The 14,286-nt window shown below is 37.0% G+C and overlaps 1 protein-coding gene across 4 annotated transcripts in view; it reads right to left on the bottom strand.

Moving 5' to 3' along the window:
* The window catches only part of Adarb2 (adenosine deaminase RNA specific B2 (inactive)), a 543,626-nt gene extending 530,047 nt beyond the window's left edge, over positions 1–13,579 (bottom strand). Inside the window, exon 1 of one of the 4 annotated variants that reach the window (XM_052729375.1) lies at positions 13,172–13,579. In XM_052729375.1, the coding sequence (XP_052585335.1) occupies positions 13,172–13,271 (100 nt within the window). In that variant the 5' untranslated portion in view covers positions 13,272–13,579. The remainder of the gene's footprint in view (positions 1–13,171) is intronic. The other 3 variants (XM_052729373.1, XM_052729372.1, XM_052729374.1) reach the window with 3 other exon arrangements.
* Positions 13,580–14,286: the final 707 nt, after the last annotated feature.

Consider the following 14,286-nt stretch of genomic DNA (forward strand, 5'->3'; position numbering starts at 1 on the left):
GGCACCTGCTCACATGAAGTACACATACACTCAGGCACACACACATATACACATTTTTTTAAAAAGTGGGGAACTCTAGCCTTTTTGGTCCTCTGTGGGGAGAGCAATACTTAACCCAGGAAAGTGGTAGCAGAACTTTTGATAACTCAGAGTGTCACCAATGAGACTGAAGACAGTCATGATGCCTGAAACAGCCATTTCCTGAATGTGTGGCCTTAAGCACATGTCTTCTTCATCTCTGCATATTTCAGCACTTTCTCTGCAAAATGAAAATAACTCACATCACTACTTACTTTATAGCATCATTGGGGAGATTAAATGAGATAACCTAAACTCAGGACAATATGTGTTAAATAAATACAGAAGACGCTTTAGGCTGTCTAAGAACCAAATGGCATCTTGCTGATTGTATTGGCTAATGCAATTAATCACCATATTAGTCGTAAAAAATCTCAACATTTTAGAATTCAGGCTTTCTTGTATTGTGTTGATCTCTAAGGCTAGTTTAACATTTAAAAAATAAATATATCTGATCCTCTCCCCGCTCCCTGTGTGTGTGTGTGTGTGTGTGTGTGTGTGTGTGTGTGTGTGTGTCTATATCACATGTGTAGAAGTGTCTGTGGTACCCCAAAAGTAGCTTTTGACTCTCTAAAGCTGGAGTCATAGGGGTTGTGAGCCACCTAATGTGGATGCTGAGAACTGAAGTCAGGTCCTCTGAAATATAAGCAAATACTCTTAACTCTCTCCAGTACCCACTTTTATGGTTAGTATACTTTTGCTGTGTTGTGAGTAAACTGCAAAATCTGTAGTTCAGATATAAATTCAAAGATTTTCCTATTAATTTATTACTTAAGCTAATTGTTTTCTAATTTTTTTCTATTTCCTGTTACTAAAAGTCATATGGTTCTGTTTTTGTAATGAGCTCAGACCAGGACATCATTCTTTCTTGCAAAATTATATTAGGATAAATCACAAACTAATAGTTCAGAGTCATACAGAAAACATTTCGGTGAGTACTGTAGATCCAGGAAAGGTAAACCAGGATAGCTCAAAGAGGGAATGGTTTTCCTGAGTAACATCAGAACAGATGCATGGAAGAAAGAAAAGTACTTTCAGCATGGAAGATAATCTCAGGGCATTCATGCATGAAATTTGTAATGTTCGAAGTCACAGGTGTATTGAACACTGGTGATAAGAATTCTGACATGAAGTATCCCTTCATGGTAGAGAGATAGGAGTCAAGACATCTTGAGATTGCTGAAGGAGCAACCCAGCTAGAATGTGGACAGCAGAAGCAACATCCAAGTGTGAGAAGATCGAGGACCATTTCCTGAGATACACCAGATTTAATATGGCATGCTTCCATAGTGAGGAGTCATTGGCACTAATATCCGAATTGTGGACAGTGCATTATTTATTTGGATAAGTACATACAAATTGCAAATAACAATCCATTGTTTGATTTCAATTTAATCACTTTACAATTTCAGTTTCTATGATGTTCAAGTTTTAAAAAATCCAAGTACAATTAGAAATCAATACCCAGATGTATATACTGCAGGGAGTATCATTATAGCTAAAAATTACAGGTCAAGAGCATAAGACCTACTAAAGAATTTTGTCATCTGATACTATATTTTGGGAGTGGGTTCTATATATTTGTCCTGCTTATATAGAGGAAGAGAAGATTATAGACATATAGATGAATGGCAGGTACATAAGATAAAGGAAACCAAGAACTAAGCTATTTAGATAGAAACTGAGGATAGATTCGGTGATTGTCATCCTTTTTTTTGCCACAATCTATCTCATATTGACAGTATCGAGTGGAAGCAGGAGGGAGTGCTGAAACCTTTACTGATGATATAGATGAACTGTACTTAAATTGCATTAGACAGATGGGTGTGCATCCCACTTTATATGACCTCCAGGCAGAGCTATCCTGTGCTTGGTCACAAAAATTGCTAGTCTTTATTACAAGCAAGAGACAGCAATTTAAGTCACTGTCTTTGGTTTGGTGCCAGTATTTTGTGTTATACAGTTGCTAGTGCACAAGTTCATTTTCAGCGAAAATGGTGGCTTGTACTTGGTTAGTACCTGGACCATTTTGGAAGAAGGAAGTTGAGTCACTGGCTATAGGCATGGGATGCAGAAGCATAGCTGCATATCTAGGAGTGGGGACTACACCCTTACAGAGATGACAGGTGCTCAGGCTGGAAGCAGGATAAATGAAGCAGGGAAAAGAAACTCCGGCATGGCAGCAAAGGCACTTGTCTAAGAAGCTGGCTCCTGAAGAAAGACTCAGGTTCTTTTAACTTTGTTGGGTCTGATGACTTCATTTCATTTCTTACATGGAAAATACTGATGAGCAATGATGAGCATGCCAATCATCAGGAGACTAATTCAGCAAACAATAGAAATGTGCCTCCCACGTTTTCTGAGAAGAGAGTTTTGTAAAATATCTCTTCCACATAAATGACAGAGAAGGAAGAAGACACTGAAATTTGATTTCTGGCTACCCTGAGCAGTTTTCAGAGCTTACATTGTTTAATCTGTACTATTTATCATGTGACCGACAAATAAAAGGGTCTAACAAATGTTTGTTGGACGGATAAATTCCAGAGTTATGTAACTCTGTTGTAAAAATAAAGGAGACAGAATGGTTTATAAATATGCAATCTAAATATGAGTTAATTCTACATCAAATATTTATTGATAATGCACAATGGCATCACTGTGTTAGTTCCAGAGAATACAAAGGAGCACACCAGGATACCTATTTTAAGGGATGGCAAAGAAGATCGTAGCAACACCCTCACTCAACCTGCACATATCTTCACACACTTGAGATCTGAATAGTCTCTTTTCTCCTCTGTTTCATTGTCCCAAAGGTGTCTGCTGGCTGCCATCTCATAATCTTCACTGGTTTACCTTTCTCATAAGTTGTTGTAGCTCACATGATCTATTCATAATCTTGGCAAAAAGTGTTCTATTTTCTGATTATTTCTTTTAAAAATTATTTTTAAGGCTGAGCAAGGTATCCCACCCCAGCCTTGACACAGTGTGGGGGTGCTTGGTCCTGCCTCAACTTAGTATGTCAGTCTATTTTGACTCCCCAAGGGAGACCTTAGTCTGTCTGAGGAGTAAATAGGGGATAGGGTGAAGGGAGGTGAGGGGTAGGAGGAGGGAAGGGAAGGGGAACTGGGATTGGTATGTAAAATGAAAAATAACATTTTAAAAAATAAATAAAAGTACAAAAATAAAAAATTCTTTTTAAAAATAGGTTTTAATTAAAATAGAATGACAGCACTTTCCACACTCTCTTTCCTACCTCTAGCCTCTCCCAGATACCCTCTCTTAGAACACTGCCCCCATGTCTAATTTCAAAATTGACATATCTTTTCTAGAGAGCTTAAAAATTTTAAAAGTTATTTTGTTGTGTGTGTGTCTGTGTAACATGTGTGTGAGTGCCCTTGGAAGCCAGAAATCATTGTTGGATTGCCTCAAACTCGAGTCACAGATGGCTGTGAGGGGCCATGCAGGTGCTGAGAATTGAACCCAGATCCACTGGAAGAGCAAGCAGGTGGTTCTCTTAACTTCTGAGCCAACTATGAAGCTTCTCCTAGTGAATGAGCATCTTTTATGTTTTGACAACATAGAGTGGCAATGTTATATCTTGATAGCTTTGTTTTATAAGAAACTTTTATTTGAAATAATAAAAGAAATACAAGCTACATTCAATTTTATAAAAGCAACTAATTTTACTTAGTGGTTTTTGTTTTAAAAATTATGTTTAAATGATCACTATGTTCATTATACATGGAATTATGATATATGAGGATAATTTAATACAAGTTTAAAATGTATGTTGAGCATATTCTCTTTAAAAGTATCACAAAACCCAACATTGTATTCAGTTGTAGTAGGTTACTACTCCCTGCTTTCATTTGACACAATTGGATTTGTATCTTGATATACAACATAAGCTTACAGAAGAGCACTATATCAACTTCTTTTTATTGGGTCTTGGTAGCATCTATATAAATCCATACTAGAAAATGGTGATATACTTACACATTAATAAATAAGTAGATTAGTAAAAATGTACCAAATACAGTTCTTGTCTGCATAATCATACTTGGTTAAGGCAAAATTCGGGAGTTCTGCAAGCAGCAGAAAGGAATGGGTTGGCTCGTATGTTTGAATCATGTATCTTTGTGTATTAAAAGCTACACAAAATAAAAAGCAAGAGGGACGAACTTTAATCAAGCTTAGGAAAAGATTCTCTAAGTTATCCCTCCATTTGTCTTTTGTCTGTGTGTCCTTTGTCCTTTATTAAAATCCTTTTGTACAAATGTGTTGCTTCTTTTTATGATGTAAGAAGATAGGTTTTTACTAGTGGCAAAGACAAGAAAATTTATTTTACTTTATGTAAAATATGCACAAGGAGAAACTTCAATTGTTGATTCCCTAGAAGTTTTGCAATTAAACAATTAAATTTTCCTCAGAATTATGAAGTATAACCACAAACCAGTATCATTTCTCCACTATTTCTCAAAGTGTTTATACTCTCAGATGTAGCCAAGATTTTATTGTGGTATATAATTTCTTTAAAAATTTATAATAGATAACTACTATTTCAGAATAGACTAATCTTTTAACATTTTAATATTCAATATTTCTGTAAATACTTATTGCATTTTAAATCTTGAGCCTGCTATTTCTCTATGCCACATGCATATATTAGCAGTCTACATAAGGCACACAAGCACACAATTTAATGACTTGAATTCTATTCATTAGCTACACACAAAGGCCACATCATGATTCAATTTTCGTGAAATGAAAAAGTGGATTTAAAACCCTGCTGATTACATGAAATGATATGCATGCACACTTAAATTTGTTAGCCTTAATAATAAAGGAATTTTCTTCCTGTATGCTTAGTAAGTAAAATCATATCTTTCAATTTCAGTTAGTACTCAGTGTCTACCCGTTTGCTAACCCCAGAGTGGAGTTGTATACTGACATTGGAGCAATACCTTACAATGTATCAAAGCTACTTATAAGCGTGGTATCATTTGCTCTGTGTATGTTTGAAGGGCTGTCAAAGCGAGTGTATTTCCTTGCAATTGTCTCAGAGTTTTTCAAATGTTTGTGATACCCTATTATTTTACCTCGACATCTAACAAATGATTTTTGTTGCAACATGATTCTTTTCTGTGAGAAAATGTGATTGATAGAATTATTGAAATTAAAAAAATTACTTTGACCACATACACTGGGTTTAAAAGTTACTTTCGGTTAGAGTTAGTAGAACCTGGATAACTGCTTGTCCTTTGAGTTCTAACTGTAGTAATTATTTAGGGGCTCAGCACAGACAAATATGTTTCAATGTTTTTGTTTTCCTAAGGATTAAGGAAATGTATTGCTTTTGGATAATTTATGTACTCATTCCTCAAATTTGTAAAATAGAGTTTAAGAAACAGTTTTTTTGTGTGTGTGTATGTGTGCATGTGTGCGTGTGCACGCGTGCGTGCGTGTGTGTATATTTTAAACAGTTTATGTTTTGGCTCTTAGCCTTCAGCACAGCCTAATATCAAGTGGGTGGGCTTCTCCTTTAAGACCACAGCGATTTTCACAGCGACGGGCCCAATGTGAACTCAGCAGCTGTTACAGACAGGGATGAGTGAACCCAGCCAGACTTGGGGTTTGGAGGAGGTCAAAATCTATTTTGCTGACGTTTCTGTCATGTTTATTAAATTGCATTCTTCTGAATGCAATTAAACTTTTAAGAAATATTGCTTTTATCTCCAGACACATTAACCAATGTATTTTGGGCAGCACAGATGATTTTTTCAAACAATTATAGAAATCTGAAGCATGTACTTCACACTAGCTGATGGTGATTTCTAGAAACATTAGACTCCCTCCCTACTTTTGTCTCATCCTAACCCTAAGAAGGAATTTGTCCAGGATTATCATCTTCCACTGAAAATAGGCTTTGATGATGAGAAAAGGTGTGTCCACATGTCCGTCCTACTTTAATACCACGTTTGGGAAGATATATTTGAAAAATCATGTAAGACATTACAAAATGATGAGGCAGTAGAAAACTAAAAGCAGAGATTTCATATCCAATAAATGAAGTAGCAAAGATTAATTAAATCTATAAAATTATCCAAAGCACATTATGGGAAAGGTGTTCAAAAGCATTACACACGAATTCATTTCCAAGTGCTATGATTGTCATTTCAGCATTAGATTCTCTCCACCTACCCAAGACTTCAGAAAAGAGAGTTTAGGAATATGTTACGAATAGTTTTGTTTTATTTATTATTTGAATAGCAAAGCAACAGCCCCAGAAAGAAACCTTGGTCTGTGATGTGAATGGCTTTTCTGTTGACACTGGTTTAAACATGTCCAGTGGCATGACTGTAGCCTCATTGTAGTTGGAGTGTTCATGTAAGAAGCAGGTACTTACACTAAAAACAAAACCTGCATCTCTGAATCTTTTTATCAATGTTACAGATCACCCTTTCTCGTCTGCAAGACCTTCTTTTCCAAGGTGTGGGGAGGTTTTAGGTGAATATTCACACTGGAATGAATTAGCAGTTAAGCAAACATGACTGTTCTAATTGTCCTTTCCCCTAGAAGCAGATTGGCAGCTTCACCCTCAGTCTCATAATTCGAAGTACACAGAGCTCAAGAAAAGCTTTCAATGCTCATCTTTAAGACATTTGAGCATAAAGTTACCTGTGTATTTATATTGTATTCTCTTTAGATTTTAAAAAATAAATACTACTTCTCTTTGTTTATATGAAGGCTTCACTTATCAGACATGATTTCTTACTCAAGTATAATATCATTTTTATGTCCTTCATATGAACATAAAATTTACGTAACCTGCTTGTTATTTTGAAAAATTAAAAGTAACATTAACTATCTGACAATTTTATAATTTAGCACAGGTGAATGAATTCTAATATACTTGCATTTAATAACACAAAGGAGGCAAAAACTAGCTATTTTCTGTCTAGAAGCCAGATCCAAATGGAATTCATTCACAATCAATAAAAGAATAAAATGGAATTCTGTTACTGCCTTTCATATTCAACACCTATAACTTAAACAAAAGATAATTAAATATCCACCATGTATTGAGAGGACCCAGGTGATTCCAATTAACTCTTTATAATAATATACATAATTCTCTAGAAAAGAAAATCTGTTGTCTCTTCAAGTGGCCAGATTAATTTCCGAGAAACTAAAATTCCTTTAAAAGGCAAACAAATCAGCTCCTAAGTGGCTAATGCTTGGATGTGATTCCTGGGAAGCTGGATTCACTCACACATTTTCAGCTGCAGATTTAGAGCTTAGAGCTGTGCTTTAGACTTTACTTAAAGCCATCCAAGCAGCCAGATGCAACAGCCCTTGACATTCTTTCCTTCTAGGTAAAATAAAATCCGAGAGGAAAATCTGAACCTCAATCACTAAACACGGACGTCTTGGTACCAGGCTAGTAAGGGATGCAAGTAGAAAGACAGACCTGTCCTAGAGTTATTTCTGCTTCTCAAGGTCTCACAAGAGCCTATCCAAATTATGTGTATCCAAAATTTAAAAGGAACTCCCCACCCCTGATTTATTTTCATTTTGAAAACCATGTCCCTCTATTTGATATTGGCACATTTAAGTGAGTTATAATATATTAACAGCTATAAATAAGCAATTGTATTTACACAATCAAGAATTTACAACATATATCCTTCTGAGCAAAGGAAATCATTTAATTGAAAAATAGAGGTTAGTTTAGATTCATGTTATCTACAAACCCCAAGCAACAAAACCCAAGATTGGGACACCATCAGCCAGTGTTCACTGCTGTGTCTCTTTAGACTTATTTTTTCAATTATTTTATGCTCGCATAGAACCACATGCAAAGTATTAACATTCAATAATTGGACTGTTTTGTAAAGGACATTCATGATTTTCATGGCTCACTTGGAATTTGATTTAATTTTTTTCAAACTGGTTAAGTGCTTTTAATATCTTGTTCATGATAAGAAAATCTGCCCTTTTACAAATCTTATTTGCAAATCATTAACACCCAGATTGGCCACAGCAACATCTGTTTAGAAATAAATTTTATAAATGACAAAGAGTCAAATATTGTTTTTTCTTTCGTTCTTAGGGTATTTCTAAATTGTTTCTGTTATATAAATACAAATTTACATTTTCTAGAATTTTTCAAAAAAGATGTAGATAGGTATAACATTGATCCAATGTTTCTAGTCTTTGCTGTTTAGATGCACGCATATACATAGCAATATACATATAGACAGACACATGGTAACATACGTATATGCACATATAGGTATTAAATTAAACACAATGCTTTCAGAACATAAGTCACCTGTCTATGTCTCATAAAATCCAGTCTCTCACTCACTCACTCACTCTCAGTTTCCTTATGTAATACTATTCTGAGATGGCTTTTGGCAATAACTCTATTGCCTCTATTTAGATAAGATACATGAATCTCATACTTTTATTCTAAATTCAAGTTCACTCGTCATATCTAATGCCCTTGAAGCAATCTCAAATTACTGTTATTACATGGGTCACTAGAAACCAGAAGCACTAATATAAATTTTAAAGAGAGGAAAGAAAGGAGGAAAACCCCTCATGCAATTAGATCCTGACTAACGGTTGGTTTAATCAATTTGATTTTTATCCCTAAATCCAGTCCTTCCTCTTGAGCTGTCAGCGAGCGAGATAAGAGGCAGTGGTGTAGACGGGGCTGTCTTTTTCCTGCCGAGATGACAGCCACATGGATTACCAAAGCATTGCAAGGGATAGAGAGCAACACAGCGCTGCACCCTCATCCAGTGCGCAATCTTTCTATTTCATTAATTTTTCATGGAATTTCATTTCACAACAAGCTGGCGTCTGCCATCCATCTGCTCCACTTACTATGTCCCCTCTGCCAACTTTTTATTTGCATTTCACAACATTCTCCGGCTGCTTCGCTCCTCACCACCTTGCTGAGATTCCCAATTTACTTTCCATAGATCTGCCTTGTGGGGTTGCTTCCAAAATTCACTCCCAGTTCCCTAAAGATATGTATACTGAACCACTCTGGGACAATAGCTGAATTTCAAGACAACTTTTTTGTTGTTGTTGTCAAATACTCCAAAGAATGACACATAATGTTCCAATACTCAACTCAGCTGACCAGTTAAATAAGTGTTTGCATACTGCATAAATACTTCCCAAAGTCCTTTACTATTTGATGGAAGATGGATACACTTCACTCTGAACTGTGTCCTTCAGTTTACCTTGAATGGGTATCAGTTCCCATTTTGTTTCCAAATAGGTCTACGTTAAAAGAGATTTTTGTTTTAAGTTCTCAGAAACTTTAATTATTTTACATATTGTATACAATAATGGGCTACATATTTAAATATTTTATTTGAAAAATGAATTTGAGGCCAATGTGTATCCTCTTTGAGGAAAATAGACTAACAACAACAACAACAACAAAAAAGAAAGAAAACCAGATGTAAAACACAGAAAATATATACCATTTTAATAAATGAGAATGTCAAGGTGTATTCATGAGACTCTTCAGATATATTATCCTCACAGTCTATGGTTAAGAATTCAATTTTAAGTGATTTATTTTTATGTACTGCACTATTTTTGAAGAGGTCTTCCTCTTAGTCTACCTGAGTTATCTGCTGCTAATAACATTTTTTTTTAAAAAAAAAAAAAAAACCTCAAATCTTAACCTTTTTTTGAGGTTAAAATGAATTCTTTTGCAATATTTTCAGTTATTTTCTAGTGAAAGCAGAATTATCCTGTATAAAGCACAGAATAGATAAAATTGTTTAAAATCATGCTGTATAATTCTACCAAGAACTATACAAATAAAGTGCAATCTTTTAGTTCTCTCCATGTTCTATTGTAGGCAATACTGTATGGGTAGTTAATGATGACAGGTGATAGCCTTCATAACTACCTGCACTAGCATTGTTTTCCAAAAGTCTCTAATTGACCTTAAAGGAGGATAAACTGCCACATTCCACACATCAAATGGGTTCAGACCCTACTTTTACACATGTACAAAAATCAGAAGCTCTGCCCAGCCTTCTCCATGTACTTTTATTTCGCTTGTCACTATCTCATATTAAAGTAAGATTCTCACATTTCCCATTTGTCTAGACAGTGTAAACCACTTACAAATGATTTCTAAAGGAAATCCTAACTAAAGCACCACCTACAGATAACATACAAAGATAAATGATATGAGGTCTCAATAAAATGAAAGTGAGATTTGGGGTAGGGAGATCTATTAAAAGAATTTTCTTTAAAGTTTATCTGGCAGAGAAATGTGAGCTTCTGCTAGGTAACCCTGAGAGTAATATTCTGTGACTAAGTTTTTCTTCCATTTTTGAATCATTAAAGATATGTATTACTTTCTAAGTGGTACTGTGGCAGAAACCTACCCTGTAAAAGAAAGGACCCCATTTCCGAGATGATGGATTGCATTGACCAATAATCATATCCTATCATTACCATAGTTAGGCTGTAGTTTGTGTTAAAGTTCAAAACATAGATTGTTGGATCATAAACAGCACAACGTACCAAAGACACCTTTCAAGGCTACACAGAAAATAAAGAGCCTTTGACACACTCGCCAACTGGATGCTATGATGCACTTAAAAAAAAAAATGAAGCTTGACTGGCAGATGAGCTTGGAACATACATGCACACATACATTTATCATAATTACATTTGCTAACTTACAAGAATAGTTTAACATATTATTATAATCAGCATCTTCCATAATTACTCAATAACCTTTCTAGAATTCCTTAACTGTCTCCCATGCATGTGTGGTTTTTCATTTTGGACAGTCTTAAAATTTGAAGCTATGCTATTCTATCTTGGTGAAGATACATGATTACTAATATAAAAATTAAAGACATCATTGCTCTCGATGGAGTAGAAGAAATGTGCATTTGTCATACAAGATATTACAAATAAACTTATCTTTTTCTTGGAGATAAAAAATATGATTTGCTGTGTCCTGTAACTGAGTATGCTAGCCTTTATTTTGATCATATATAGCTACATTGTTAACTTTGCCAGTAAAAGCAAATATTTAATAATTTCATTTCACTGTCTACCACAGCAGCTGTTGTCAGATGCCACAGAAAAGGCCACTTATACACAGGTCTACACACAATAGAGACTGATATATGATTACCTATTGCCTTTGTTAGGAAAATTTGGAGACTTACGATTGTCAAAATTACTAAGGGTACAAATATTTGCTGTAAAAGTTTTTACTTTGGGTTGTCATGGTTTGGTTTTTAGTAAATAAAAACTTGCTCAGGTTTCTTTTTATTTCCTTCCAGAATGCTTTTTAAGTTAGTATGCCTTATACTTCATGGTAAGGTAAATGAAGGAAGATAAGAATTTCCCTTGGCTTACATTTCTATAGACTGTGTTAGTGTAAATATTGCTCCATTTGTTTTGTTCTAAATAGCTAAACAGACTATAAAAAATATCAGGAAACACAAACACCTGAAGTATAAAGACAATTTTTTCTTTACTTCTTTTAAAAGTGACGTTCATTGTCAAACTATTGAAAGCCATGGTTTTCTTAATATCCATGTCATTTTAGTAGCACATAGCTTTAGAAGAAATCAGTGAGTCAATTTCAAAAATATTTTCAGATAATGAAGTGAACATCAAATACATTTGAGCTGTTTGAGAATTGAAGTACAATTATAAAATCAGCCCCCTCGTGAAACCAAAGATTCTGAAACAATCAAAGGCAGGTGTCAGGTCTCCTTTGCTCTCAGGGGTCTTATGTGTGATCATAATCAAGGACTGTTCGCTTCTGACATTTATGTTTGGTAAATTTGTTACTAGAAAACATATTGGATGCAGGGACTGCTAGGAAACACTTCGCAAACCTAGCAGAAACTTATCTTAGGCTATAGAGATTCTAGAAGGGTTAATATAACCACCACCTCATCTCACAATGTATCCTGCATAAGAACAATTCAAAAATCCCAACTCACTTAAGTTGTGCCTGCTCTGCAAACCTCTAGAAACACTTTAAAAGCTAAAGGAAAACCAAAATACCTTCCAGATGCTGGTAAGAATACTGAACTTCCACCGACTCACAAAGAGTCAAGTTCCTCCCTGAGAAGGAAAGAGGCAGCTTTGGGATCATCTTTAAATCCTTCTGTGGAATGCACACCGGCTAAAGATGCATTCCAGGGCACCGCCTATCACGTTGGAAGAATTGCTAATTTGACACAAACCCTTGTGTGGAATCCCTGCACTTGTGGTGACATTGACTAAGTTCTGTGCAGCCCATTTCCAACACTATCAGTAAGAAGGTACAGAGCCTGAGTTTGTCAGCTGCAACCTGCCATTCGCTCGTCTCTCTTTTTCTGGTTTGCGAGATTTAATTTTCTTTCTTTTCCTACCATTAAGACACAGCGTTTATTTCTTTACTGGCAGTAATTTCTGCAAGGACGTGCCTTGTCCTCTTTGTCTATGCCAGTGTTTACATGACCACGGGATAGCTCACTGACTTAGAAAAAAAAATTAAAATAAATAAAAGCCGGTCAATTTGGGAAGGAGATTGCCAGGGTTCTGTCCTCTTTTTCCTCTGAGACAATTTGGATAGGAGGAGCTGGGGCAAGAGCTCATTCCCTCATTTTTATGTGTGTTGGCTTAAGTGAGTGTTTCTTTTGGCACCCTGTGATACTGTCAGCTCCAAGAGTGTCTAAGTGCCAGCCTTGGGTATCCAGTAGGGACGGTGGTACCCAGAATACAAGCATCCGAGGATGGATGCTCCTCTGCTCAGTCCTCTCAGCTCTCTTCCCAGTGTCTCCTGCCAAACATCTTCCGCTGAGCAGCTGCCTGGCTCGCAGTACCCTCGTCTGGGCTTGAGGAAAGACCCTCTAGATGTTTACAAAAAGGTTTGAACTCACAAGCGCCCTACTCAGTATGGACATCCTCAAAACATCATAAAGTGAAGACGACAAGCGGAAACAAACAGCCACCGAGATCGCAGGAAGGACAAGGGGAGAGAAGGGAGAGAGTTGCAGCGGGCACCAGAGCGCACGCACGGAGAGCTTCTTACCTTTCCTCTTGGACCTCCTCCTCCTTCTCCTCTTGGACTTGCATTTGAGTTGACTGCTTAGCCCTCCAGATCCTCTGCCGCTCCCCAGGACAGATGCCATGCCAGTCGGGAGACTCAGAAAGGAGCCAGTCCCTAATCAATTTCGCCTTTCTTATTCTTGCTGCTGCGGCCGCGGCCCGTGAGTATTTCTACCTTTGCAAATCAAGTAGCAGGCTCACTTTTTAGGACTGGGAATGTTAGCAAGCACCTTCTTTCTAATTGCCCCGTCACTTGGTTCTGGATGAGCTGAAAGGCTCGGATGCGCGTTGGAGAGCTGAGCCCTTCCCTAGGCAGAAAGCGCTGGGAAAGATTCTCCCGCGCGTCCTGAGCGCCCCGGAGCTCTCTCCTCCTCCTCTGGGCTCCCAAAGCAGGGCTGCTACTTTTGCGCCTCTGCGAGTTGTTTGGCACCATCCACTTTAAAGCCAATCACGCAGGGAGCTCGTCTATTTGCTGCCGCAAAGTCTAATTAGATCCAATCACAACTGTCTTCTGGCTCTGACATCAGCAGCACCAGCTCTACCGCCTCTGGTAGCCTGCAAACTCAGCTCCCATTTGGACGGATGGAGCCGCCCAGGACAGACTGGAAGAAGACAGGCTTCAGAGGAAGCCACAACCACACCGAACTGGTTTTACTGGGAGAAGTCCAACAATGCAGTTTACAGAAAGGTGACTATCCCGGGATGTCAAGGCTTCTTGCTGCAACCACTTGATATGCTCAAAAGACGCAAGGACCAATTTCTCAAACCCAGCAGTTTTTAACTAGTTAGCTTAAGATGCTCATTGTCTGGAGCGGGAAGGATCTCTTCCTGTTTAGAACCTCAGAAATACTCTGAGATCTGTAACTGCCAAAGAGACAAGCTCTTTAGGAATTGTTTACTCAGAGACTGAATCTGTTTGCATGTTTGTTCTGATAGGTTCCCAGTCCACCTCCTTTTCATATCCCTAGGCTGCTCCTTTAGAAAAAAGGAAAACGCATGAAAACGGGTGTTCTGATTTCATCTGAATTTTATAGAGAGGAAATTCCCGTGCTGTTTTATCCACTGAATAATTACAGGAGAGACAGGTTAAGAGTGGGA

This window comes from Peromyscus californicus, unplaced genomic scaffold (genome assembly GCF_007827085.1).
Source record: "Peromyscus californicus insignis strain IS unplaced genomic scaffold, ASM782708v3 Scaffold_8__1_contigs__length_139910024, whole genome shotgun sequence".
In the NCBI taxonomy this organism is placed as follows: domain Eukaryota; kingdom Metazoa; phylum Chordata; class Mammalia; order Rodentia; family Cricetidae; genus Peromyscus; species Peromyscus californicus.